General features: G+C 47.8%; 2 protein-coding genes across 2 annotated transcripts in view; both read left to right on the forward strand.

Moving 5' to 3' along the window:
• Window positions 1-740: 740 nt before the first annotated feature.
• Window positions 741-7470, forward strand: TMEM223 (transmembrane protein 223). Its single transcript, XM_083418661.1, has 3 exons — window positions 741-1638; window positions 2980-5532; window positions 5668-7470. The coding sequence occupies exons 1-2, from the start codon at window positions 1164-1166 to the stop codon at window positions 3270-3272; spliced, it is 768 nt and encodes a 255-aa protein (XP_083274787.1). The 5' UTR covers window positions 741-1163; the 3' UTR covers window positions 3273-5532; window positions 5668-7470.
• Window positions 4446-12455, forward strand: part of SLC3A2 (solute carrier family 3 member 2) — a 22301-nt gene continuing 14291 nt past the window's right edge. The window contains exon 1 of the mRNA XM_083418533.1: window positions 4446-4569. Within this exon, the coding sequence (XP_083274659.1) occupies window positions 4479-4569 (91 nt within the window). The 5' untranslated portion in view covers window positions 4446-4478. The remainder of the gene's footprint in view (window positions 4570-12455) is intronic.

Below are 12455 nucleotides of genomic sequence, written 5' to 3' on the forward strand. Positions count from 1 at the left end.
TGTGGAAGTTCTGTCAAATGTACAAATTATGTAAATAAGCGTATCTTCCCATCTTTCACATCTTACTAGTGTGTAGTAAGTAGAAGTGTGTAGGGAAGTCCTAATGCTTTAGCCTCCTGACCTGAGTTTATCCTGCTTCCTCTGAAAAGGAGAGCAAGGTTATGTTAACTTTTATTTCTTCCCTGTGGAAGATGGCTCCTCTTCCAGCCCTGGAGATCTGCAAGATCCCCTGCTCCGTGTTATATACAGAGACGTCACTCAATGACCCAGGAGCCTTGGACGAAGCTTTATTTTTTAAGACCGTGATGGAGAAGGGTGTTATCCAACACTGAATTATGCTTAGGTGACCAGAATTAGTTGGAAGGGGACTCACAACTCAAGTCCAAACCCTTTATCAGTGCAGGGAATCCACTGCTACAACAACCCTGATAGATAGCTATCCACTTTTAGTCTAAATCCTTTTCATTGTTTAAACAAAATTTAGATACAATTTTTTTTTAGTCTAAATCCTTTTGTAATTTGAACCTGTCAGTTTGGGTCCTACCCTCTGAGCAACAGAAAATAAATTGGCTCTGTGATTTATGCCAGGAGGAGCAGCGCCCTCCCCTAGTTGCTTGACTCCCAACTCTGAACAGCACCAGCCAGTATGGCTAATGCCACAAGGATGTTGGGAGCTGGTGCCTTGCAGGTGACGTTAGACTACCTTTTTACTCACTCTGGCCTCTACAATAGCTCTTCAGGTTTCATCAACTCTTTATCTGTCATCCAGGTTGAACAGACCTAATATATTCAACCTTTCCTCTTATGGTCTCTAGATCCCTCTCCATCTTTGTCGCCTATCCTCTGTACACGACACATGTGGTATCTTTTTAAAATGATCGTTGCAGCTCCTGGCGCTCCACAAACCACTCTTCACAATTTGACAATTCTCTGAGGGAAAGTATGTGCTTTCAAGGTATCATGTGCACCTCCTCAGCCTTGCCAGTTTTGGTAAATGACCGGAAGCTGACGCTGCCCTCCCCAAAGATGGCGCCCGAAACGAGCATCCGCCTATGACTGCGTGGAGAAGGGGAAGTGGGTTTAAAAAAAAAGGGAGGAGAGAAATACTACAATTCCCATGAGCCTCTTGGGCTGCAGCTGACCTTGGCAAAAGCGGTTCAAGAATGTTGCACTGCACATGGCGAGCAGGGCTGCGGATCGGGGGACTGGCAGGTGGGGGGGTTGGAAGCTGCGGGGTTTGGAGGCTGTGGGGCCGCGCGGATCCGCAACACCCCGTGCGCTTTTGGAGCTGGGGCGCGCGAAGGGCTGACGGCGCAGAGTTGCCTCGGCGATGGGGCGCCCGGGGCGTGCAGACCGCCTTCCCGTTGGATACTAATGTGCCCCGGGATGTCTTGCTTTTCCAACACGATCGGGGCCGTTTTTTCCGTATTCTCGGGCTGTTCTGCGCCGGCCAGTTCGTGTTCTGGGCGTATCTGGCACACTTCGCTTTCCACGGCTTGCGGGATGTTAGGGCGAGCCGGCCAGAGCCGGATCCCCAGCATGGGGAGCGCCCTCTGCCAACTCTACCGGGAGGAGCCACGATACAGTTGAGCTCCAACAAGTGGCGCTTCGGTTTCACTGCGTCTTGCCTGACCGTGGGTAAGGAAGGGCTGGATTCTTCTGCTCGCTCCTCCTCCGGGGTTACTTATTAGCATTGGTTGCTCTTCGTTGTTATAGAATTGTGGAATTGGAAAGGACCACGAGGGTCATCTCTTCCAACCCCCTGCAATGCAGGAATCGTTTTGGCCAGCATGGGGCTTGAAATCACGACCCTAAGATTAAGAGTCTCATGCTCTAGCGATTGAGCTATGTGCCGCGATGCGCATGGCGCTTTGCGCATTTTTCTAAGCAAAAAAAAAAAGACCCCTAACCCCGAGGAGTTTACAATATAAATTGCAATCTTACTTTCATTAAATTCTAGGTTTGCTTCTTGTCGGTGACAGATAGTATGTGGGGCACAGCAGGAAGATGTATCCAAACGTAATATTGTGGGTTTCAGATCCATGGGTTGTAGCCCACTTAGTTCTACCCCCAAATAGATCCATTGAAATTAATTTATTTAAGTAAGGCCCCTATCTGCACTATACATTTAGAGCAGCATCACTACCACTTTAAACAGGCATGGCTTCCCCCAAACAATGCTGGGAACTGTAGTTGTTAACAGTACTGTGAGTTGTTAGGAGACCTCCCCTGCCGTCACCCCCACAGAACTACTGGGAAGAAGGATTGATTGTTAAGCCGCTCTGGAAAGTGTAGCTCTGTGGTGGGGAATAGGGGTTTCCTAACAACTCTCAGCACCACTAACAAATGGCAGGCCCTGGAATTCTTTGGAGGAAGCCATGACTGTTAAAGTGGCATAGTATAAGGTGCAGATGAGGCCTCAGTCATGCTCCTTTGTTACAGGGGGTCTACTCTGAGTAGAATTAACACGGATACAACCCAATAAAAATAAGACACTCCCTGCCCAACTCAGGCTTATAACCAGGACCAAGGATCACATCCAACATCCATGGCTGGGGCAGGTGTAGTCTGAAACATCCATTAAGGCACCAGGTTGACACAGGCACCCAAATGTATCAAAGCAGGCGCAAGTCCAGCTTCTGTGTGAAATTGCACAGGTCAGGTGCTACCACAAAACAGGCCTTTCCTTGACATAGGTCTGTCACAGCTCAGCTGGCAGAAGCACCTGGGCCATGAAGGTCTTTGAAGGTCACAATCTCTTTGAATCGGGTCCAGAACCAGAGTAGGAGCATGTGCATTGGCGAAGCACTAGTACATGATGATTAAATTTCCTAGTCAGAAACCCAGCAACTGAATTCTGAACCACCTGCCATTTCTGAACCATCTCCCAGGGCAGCCTTAGGCTTTATCAGGCTTTGCAGTAGCCTGACCACTAGCTTATCTCAGCTCGAGTTGTCATCCTGCTCTGTTCCTTTGCAGGTTCTCTGATCTTGGCGGCAGGTTTTGTCTTTTCCCGACGCTCTGTGAGCCGGATCTTGCTGCACCGAGGTGGGCAGGAGGTGACCTTTACCACCTATTACCCCTTGGGCTGGACCTCGTCCTTCACGGTCCCTCTTCGCCATGTTTCCTGCATGTCCCATCGTTCGGAGGTGCCGGCGATGATGCCACTCAAGGTTAAGGGGAGAGCCTTCTATTTCCTGTTGGACAAACAGGGACGGATCACCAACACAAAGCTTTTTGACATCACTGTTGGTGCCTATCGCAAACTGTGAGGCACAGCACAGGAAAAGGCGCAGGAGACGGCCCGTCCTGCATCCTGGGCTGTTGTGCAGATGGTGAAAGATGGACTGGCCACATCCGGCAGACAGATCCCAGGCCTAGAAGCAGCTCTTAAATGGCTTCTTAGGCCTTCTGTGCTTTGAAAAAGACAATTGATGCATGATGTTTTGGGGTAAATGGAAGCTCATCTGGAGAGAGAAAGAGTGAGGGAATGAGAGAGAGCGAGAAAGAGAGACTGAGATTGCACAGAGTTGCCCTGGATCCTGAGTTGATTAGCATGTTTGTTAAAAATCTAGAAAGCACCAACCTGATTTTTGCACTGCTTTTTCCGTACCTCCCAACACACCCCAGCTGCATTCACAGTACATTTTTCTCTGTAATCTTTGGGATGACAGAGGGGGGTGGGAAATGTGTGCTTGTGTCTTGGTAGCAATAATTATGGTTGTTGTGATGGCTTCTTGTTTGATCTCCAGGAACTCATCCTGCCTTAACTGGAGATCATTGAATTTTTCCTTTGTAGAGCTGCCACCTTTATTTCTGGAGAGGCTCCTGTGCTTTTTATAATAGGGAGAGCAAGGGAGGGGAACCGTTTTTCAGCTCAAGGTCCACATTTCCTTCTGGGCAGCCTTCTGAGGGCTACTTGCCAGTAATTGGGGGGGGGGGGCAGAGGCAAAAGTGAACGGAACAATGAATGTAAACCTGACTTTTGTTAGAGTAAAGTAGTTTCTACACACACCAATCTATCTTCCATCCATACAACCAGGAGGCATTATCAAAGTTCAAGGCCGCATTCCAGCCAGGCAGACACCTCCATGATGGGAAATGGGGCTGGTGAGGTGTGGCATGGGGAGAGTTCTGAGGGCCAGACAGAGAGGCCTGGAGGGCCACACTTGGCCCTTGGGCCTGAGATTCCCTATCTCTGAGGAAATGTGATAGACACTGAACAGTAAAGTTCATGCATCCCCATTCCCTGTTACTGCCTTCCTGTTCCATAATCATTTCACCTGCTGAATTTCTGTCTGCCCCCCCCCAAGTGTTGTGGGGAGAGGGGACGGACCAAAGTTGACAATTGTCTCCTGTCTTCTTCCATTTTGGTGTGGTCCCACCAGCCACTGCCAAGTCTTGTTTTCCCGCTTGAGCAGAAGCTTCCTTGGCCGCTCTGGTTGCCATGGAAACATGTTGGTCTCAGTGGCATCAAGATGGCTGCCGTGTGGAAAGGGGAGCTGGGCGGCGGTGAGACTCCGGACCTGCGGCTGGGAAAGAGAGAGCTAGAGAAGGAGGGGAGACGAGGTAACTGTCTGCCGCTTCCGAAAGAAGCTTTTGAAGCCTACTAGCTGCCCCTGCTAACCTTGCGTTTCTCATTGTCAGCACAGCCTCCCCTTCCGCTCCCCACCCTGTTCTTTTGCATTAATTTCTAAAAGCAATGACGATAGAATAAAGCCCCTCCCCACCCCCACTCTCAGAAGTGTGGCACTCTGTGCATGCTCAGGGGGAGGCAGCTGGTTAAGCCTCTTGTTCAAGCCATTTTATGGCTAGCGAAATTATAACCTTGTGGGCCTCTGTCCAATGGATTTCATGTTGGGTCCATATTTAATCACCTGACCCTGTTTTTTCCTCTCTTAACATATATAGGAAACCCAATTTGATAGTATTAATAATTATAAGGATTTTTACTGCCCCTTCTCAAAAAAATCATAAAATAGTATACAGGGGTTTTGTAGGTGCTCCCAGCAGCAAACAGCCCTGCCCCACAGAGTCTCTTTTTAGCTTCACAACACCCCTGTGAGGTAGGTTAGGTGGGGAGAGGAAGGGAGGGAGAGACCAGCCCAAGACCACCCAATAAGTTTCATGACTGAGTGGAGGATTTGAACCTGAGTCGTCTGTCAAGCAATCTAACCACAGGGGTGGGGAACCTTTTTTCCAGGCCCAGAGCTGCATTCCCTTCTGCACATCTTTCCAAGGGCCACATGGCAGTGGTGACTGGGGCCAGAGGCAGAAATGGCTGGAGCAATTAATGTAGATGTTAGCTTTGTACAACAGGCTAGCTTCTTCAGGCATGCTCCCCTCTCTGTCCTCCATCCAGAGCCGTAGCTAGGTGATCTTGCGCCTCTGACAGAACCTTCCAGATTGCATCCCCTAGCCACGGACAAATTAGCTCTTTCCGCCTCTCCTCCACCCATTCAATTCACCCTCTATTTAAAACCATTTCTGAGGCAATAATCGATATTTATGGACATATTTTTAGCCGGTTTTGTGCCCCCCCCCATCGCCTGCGCCCCTGGCAGCACCCACCTCACCACCCCCAGCTACGGCCCTGCCTCCTTCCAGGCAAGGGCAAGGCATCGCCAGAGTTCAGAAGCACACTTCAGCCAATCATAAACACTCAAGGGTGTTTGAAGCAGAGCTGGAGATGGGGTATGGCGTGAAGAGAATTCCAAGGGCCAGATAGGGTTAGAGGGCCGCATTTGGCCTTCAAACCCGAGGATCCCAGTTTAAACAGTATGCAAGTTAAGAACCATATGTTTTCTCTTTCCTCTCCCTGTCCTTTCCATTCTGGAAAATGGCAGCAACTCCCTCCCCCCTTCCTGCTACATCGTATTCCCATTTTGGATGGCTCAGTTGACTTGAGCTGGCCTTTCAAACCCCCTCCTCTCCTTCCCCCACCCCACAAAATAAGCCACCCTTTATTAAATTGTTCCAGGGTTTCAGTGCAGCCCCTCCCTAGGAAGCTGCGGAAGAATACTGCTGAATTAGCCTTAACACTAGGCCAAAGTCCCAAGTCTCTCTGACCTCGACCAAAACATTTTGCTGAAAGCATTTAGGTCCAGTTGGAGTCAAGGTGATGCAAGTCGCTCAGATTAGGGAGAAGAAACATAAGAAGCTGCCTTATGCTGTCTCAAATCCTTGTTCTGTCTTGCTCAGTTCTGTCTGGCAGCGGCTCTCCAGGGTTTCAGGCAGAGCATCTCTCCCATCTTGACCTGGAGATGTCATTGTGCAAAGCAGATGCTCTACAAATGGAGCTAAATCCTCGCAAAGAGAAACCCAGTACACCAAGGAAAAGAGTTTTAAGCCTAGCTTCTTCCCTGATGTGCTAGTTTTTTTAATGTGCTGGGAATATTGCTTTTAGGATATGAGTGATCATTTGGCAATGTGAGTTATGGAACTGGAACAGTCCAGACACAAATTTACCACTTGCTGGCACTGTGAATCTTGAACTCTGCCCCCACTCTGTTGTGCCTTCTAATTCTAAGATGCCAGGAATGAACCAGGGATCATCTTCTTGCAAAGCCCCTGAGCTATAGAGGGAAGAGACTCCCAGGCAAGTTTGAGAGGTTGCAGCTTAGTGGCAGAGCCACTGTTTTGCATGCAGAAGGTGTTTAAAATAGAGAGGGGTTTTAAGATTACGCATGGTGTAAAGAAAGTGGATCGGGAGAAGCTTTCTCCACCCACAAACCTCATAATACCAGAACCAGGGGACAGACAACAAAAAGAAGTACTTTCTTCACATAGCATGTACTGTGAAGTTTGCTCCAAATAGAGGCATTGATGGCTAACAAACTAGGATGGCTTTAAAGGAGGATTAGACAAAGTCATGGAAGATAAGGCTATCAATGGACGCTAAGCCTGATGGCGATGTTCTCTCACCACTGTTGGGGGCAGTAATGTGTCTCTGAATACCAGTTGCTGGGAATCACAAATGGGGAGAGTTGCTGTTGCGTTTATGTCCTGCTGGTGGGCTTCCCATCGGGGCTTCCCATTGGCCACTGGGAGAACAGGATGCTGGACTAGATGGGCCTGTGGGAGGATCCAGCTGCCAGGCTCTTAACTATCTTCAGAAGGTGCCAGGTTCAGTCCCTGGTATCACAGGCAATAGGGTAAGAGAAGCCCCTTTATAGCTACCACCATGTGGAATACACCCAGATAAGCCAAGATCTGACCCAGTACAGTATGTCTGTACCAAGGAACTGAATATCCTGACATCCGAGACAGGCACCCAGATGGATGCCCTCGTTGAACTCTTGTCCATTCAGTATGTAATCCTAGCCTGCTCTGAGTTAAGTGTTTGTGTATGAGAACCACCACTCCGAAATCTTCCACTGAGAGCAGCTGCCTCACTTTTTATCTTGATGGGGTCACCTGGCTCAAGGATGTGATCTTGTGGTACATCGTTCCAAATAAATAATGAGCCTCCTTTCCATTGATTTTTATTTTATTTTACACATGCTCAGTAATTGCCGTGGTATTTCCAGACCTCCATAGAAACCCCAAAGACTTGTAGATTTCATTTTAACATAGGGTTTCTGTTTGTCCAGTTTCAAACTTGCAGCTCTTTCCATCTCTCTTTCCTTTCCCATTTATTTTGTTTACTCATTACAACAAATGCAAATACTGTTAACCTGGACAGTTTTTACTTAGTTTGATGTTTTTAATTTTCCAAGAGACCAGTGGAGATAGCTTAATTGAGTCAAGAAAGACGACTCAGAAATCATTTTGAATGCTTTATTACAACATAAAATGTTATTGGGACATGCACCCCTAACACCAGTAAATTAGCAAATTTTGAAAAGTTGTTTGTCAGTTTGCTATGCATTCAGACACTTCTTAAGATATCACAATGAAATTTTGTGTGATAGTTCCTGAGATCAAGGAGCCAGTTTTCATCTATGTTTTGATACAGTTGGGTGCCATTTTGAATCAAAATGGCAGACTGGACCTTAAAAACTTCACTGGTTGCAGAACTGTGCTGTTGGTTTCTTTCTTTCTTTCTAAAAATTTGAAAGCAACATCAGCTCAAAGGCTGCTCATTAACAATAGAGAAGATATGCTTATACGCATTCAAATCTTAAAATACACTGGATGGTTGATCAGACCACCAAGTGGGCACAGGTCTTACCTAGCTAAGGTGGATGTTAATTGAAGAAGCATCAGCTGCAGATAGTGATGAGTTGGAATGCTGTCTCGTAAGTCCAACATTGTGTTAGAACTAGCACTTTTTTCGGGGCCGCAACCTCGCACAGTGCCCCCAAACATACATTTTTAGGCGATGTGAAAGCACGGCCCTGAAAAAAGTGTGTATTTTGGGCTCTCATGTGGGTCATGTGAATCACACAGGAGAATGGACAGAAAGACGTCCATCCCAGTTTTGGGACTCAGCATGTTGGAGGGTTTGGAAATACAATTCTCAACACAGTGGGAAAAGCTATGACAAAGCAACGTGTATGCTCAGCTCTTGAGGTGCTGTTGATGAGCAATTTCAAGGGCCCTCCGGCACCTGCTCTCCTTCCTTTTACTATATATTCAGTTTATTCTTTATTCAATTTATATCCCGCCCTCCTTCCCCAAGGAGCCCAGGGTGGCAAACTCACACACAAGAAAACAGTTCAAACATCTTGCAAACAATTCCAATGAGGCTACAGGTTGGGAAAGCCCTCTACTTAAAAGGCTTGTTGGAAGAGAAAGGTTTTCAGCAGGCGTCTGTCTAATATTTAACAAGAGGGCACCCATAGGGTGGTTGTCATGATACTAAAAGCCAGATTTCTACATTGTGTGGCATCAAACTTTTGATAAGACGGTATCTGCAGGAGGCCCTCAGCTGCAGAGTGCAGTGGTTAGTTGGGTATGCAGTGAGACCAGTGCTTTTTTCCAAGAAAAATGGTGCTAGAACTCACCATGGAGTTGTTTCAACAAGTGGCCAGGCGACTTGGGGCAGCCCTGAACAGATGCAGATTTTACAACAACCATGTTCACCACTCACGGAGATGCTAAAAACTACTGCAAGCTGTCTCCCTCTTTGGTTTGGGGGTCGCCCCTAGTTCTGGTGCAGGTCAAATAAATGCGCCCCCGCCTCCCTCATTCTCTTAGATTCAGGTGAGTGGCTAGGGCAACTCGGAAAGGCCCTCGTGCAAACGTGCGCGTGTGCAACAGTAGAGGCCTGTCTGGAAAGCTTAAAGCCCGACACTGCTACACGGGGACAGAAAAGGAAATACAGATTGGCCCTTGTGCTGTAGCTTGACCAATCATGGCTAGGAGAGGCTAAGAGCTAGGTGGAGTCATATATTTTAAAAAGTGTAGACTCTCCAATGCGGGGCCCGCTTCCATTTTGGTTTTAAATGTTTGTTTGGGGCTTCTCAGAAGTATGTAAAGGCAAGAAACGGGGGGGGGGGGAGCACCAGCCTGCAATGGCACCCACCTGAGAAGTGCCTGAACTGTGCTCGGCCATGCTCTGGCTGAAAAAGATGAGACCATCCTTCAGGTATCCTGGCCCCAAGCTGTTTAGGGCTTTACACACCAAACCCAGCACCTTGAAGCTAGCCAGGTGGCTGATTGACTATTTGTCAATCAAGGGGGTGATCTTCAGATAGAGGCCTGCAACAAAGTGGGACCGATGACCAACCCCCAAATTTCCATTCCTTGGGTGTCTGTGAGTGTATTTCTAAGCCTTCACTGCACGGGGGGAGGAGAGAAATGTCACATCTGTTCTGGGTTTTTATTATTGTTTTGATTCTGAGAACTAGAGCATTTTGGCGGCACAGCCGGTTCTCGGATTGCTTGCTTCCCTGGCACTAGGCCCGCCCTGAGTGTGATTCGCAGCCTCTACAGCACAGCTGACTTAGTGGTACACTAAGGCCTCATCCACACAATACGTTTAAAGCAGTATCATACTGCTTTATACAGGTACTGCTTCTCCCAAAGAATCCTGGGAACTGTAGTTTGTTAAGAGTACTGAGAGTAGTCTTAGGAGACCCTTCCTCCCCTCAAAGAGCTGCCAGTAGTGGTTTAACTACCAATCTCTCTTCCCAGGGAACTCTGACAATTGTAGCTCTGTGAGGAGGATAGGGGCTTCCTAACAGTACCCTTAACAGACTACAGTTCCCAGAATACTTTGGGGAAGCCATGACTGTTTAAATTGATATGATTCTGCCTTAAATGTATAGCACAGACAAGATCTAAGTGATTGTGACAGATGTGGTTCCAAGGGGGCATGCAGGACAGACTGAGGCTATGTACACACCATACGTGTAAAGCACACACCTCCCTCAAGAATTCTGGGAACTGTAGTTTGTTAAGGGTGCTGGGTATTGTAGCTCTGACAGATAAAATATCAAGTTCCTAGGATTATTGTGAGGGTGTGTGTGCTGCTTTATGGTGTATATGCAGCTTCAATGCAAACTGGGCTGGAATTTGAACCAAAGCCTCTTGAGCTTGATTCGACTCATACACTCTGCTGTTTAAGAGCAGTTTATACTCTTTCCCTTTCCTTCCAGTCCTGCAGTAATAGGGGCCAAAGTTTAAGCCTTGAATTGCTGCCAAACAAAGTTCTGCACCCAAGGACCTTGAGTTCCGGGGTTGGCCCAAGAAGAGGGAAGAAGGATGCTGGGAATTATGGCCCTGCTCTTTGACCATTAGAAATCATACTCAGCAATTTATCTGAACTCAGCATATTTTCGGGCCTATGTATGTATTCTTAAGGACTAGAATCTTGGAGTTTCTTAATTCAGGAGGTTGAATTCTGCAGTATTGATTCTCCGCACTTGGCAAGGTGGGGCTGTGGAAGCATGAGAACTGAAGTAGGTCTGATTTGAGAGCCTGATCTTACTGCCTGGGATTCTCTGCTGGATTCCTGTGCTGGAATAACCAGCCACGGTGATTACAAAACAGGCAATGAGGTTTTCTGACTGCAATGTTGTTGCCAAAGTGAGGGAGCTCATTTGCCTTTCTGGGGCAAACGCGGCTGGGAAGGTAAGATCTCTGACACAGATAAAAAGTTCAAAGTTTGTTTACAACAGCAAGCATTTTTCAAACCGTTTCAGCTCAGTGGACTGGTCTGTGGCCAAAGCATTCAGCTCTTTTTGAACCGTAGGGGGTGGCGGAGGGGAGAGGGAGAGGGAGAGAGAGAGAGGACTCATGTTGCTCTCTGGCCAAGAGTGCCTTTATCTGTGTGAACTCGAGTGAGTCTCGGCAGGATCACGCAACACCATCCATCAGAGAAGCAGATAAACATGCGGCAATAACATACTGCTTTATTTTCCGCAGCCTGGCAAGGACCCAGCCTTTCTGCTTGTTCCAAATAACATTGAGCGGCACAACAACAACAGGAGGAGGAAGGATTCTGGGAATTCGGGGAGGAAGATTGTATGGTGTAAACACACTGGGGGAGGACAGCATTTAACGCAGGGAAAAATAGGGTCACCAGGAATTCTGTGCATCAGATAGGATTACTGTCTCTTTTTGCAGAGCTCCTTCATCTGCTTTGTAAGATGACTGAAATTTCCCTAAGTCAGGCACAGGGAGTCTTCTTCAGCCTAGGGGCCGCATTCCCATCTGGGCAACCACCTGGGGGCCGCAGGCCAGTGGCAGAAAGCAAAAGTGAGCAGAGCAATGAGTGTGAATTTGACCTTTGTATGGTGGGCTAGTTTCTACACCCACATACAACCGTCCATTTTGGCAAGAAGTATTAATAGAGTTGCATTGCAGCCGGGCAAGAACACCCAAAGAGGGTGCAAGGCAGGGCTGGTGTGAGGCCTGCAGAGAGTCCCAAGGGCCAGATAGAGAGGTCTTGAGGGCCACCTCAGGTTTCCCTAAGTTCATTTGGCCTTCCAGGAGTTGCTGAACTGCAACTCCTAGCAGTCCTAGCAAACGTGGCCAATGGCTGGGGGCACAGAGAATTGTGGTTCAACATCTGGTGAGTCAAAGGTCCCCTACACACCTGCCCTAAGTGTGGCTAACCACATAGCTTCCACGTACCAGTTTGCTGTAAAAGACAGAGGTGCAGGAGCATATTTTAAAAAGGCGACCATCTTTTAGCTATGTTTCCAACAAGTTCAGTGCCATAAACAAAATGGATGCTCTTAGACCTTTAGTAAAATCCAGATATTTAAATCAAAGCAGAGCTCTGCCCCACACAATGAGGCCCCACATAGCATCATGGTTAATCCGGCTCTAATAGCTGCTAGGCCCTGAAAAGGGCAACCAGAAAAAAAGGACATGAATTGTTATGTGTGCCTTGCTTTATCCCTGCTTTGAGATGCCTGACTGCTCCGATGGGATTTCAGATCTGGGATTCAAAGCTGGCTCGCAGCCCAGGCCTTTATAGAGGCTACAAGATCTGGCCTGCAGGCCGGCCTCCTTCCCAGCAACGTGGGGTGAGAAGCACGTGGATCCCTTACTTAGCTCTG

Source organism: Podarcis tiliguerta (genome assembly GCF_965153285.1).
Source record: "Podarcis tiliguerta genome assembly, chromosome: 16".
NCBI classification, from domain to species: Eukaryota; Metazoa; Chordata; class Lepidosauria; order Squamata; family Lacertidae; genus Podarcis; species Podarcis tiliguerta.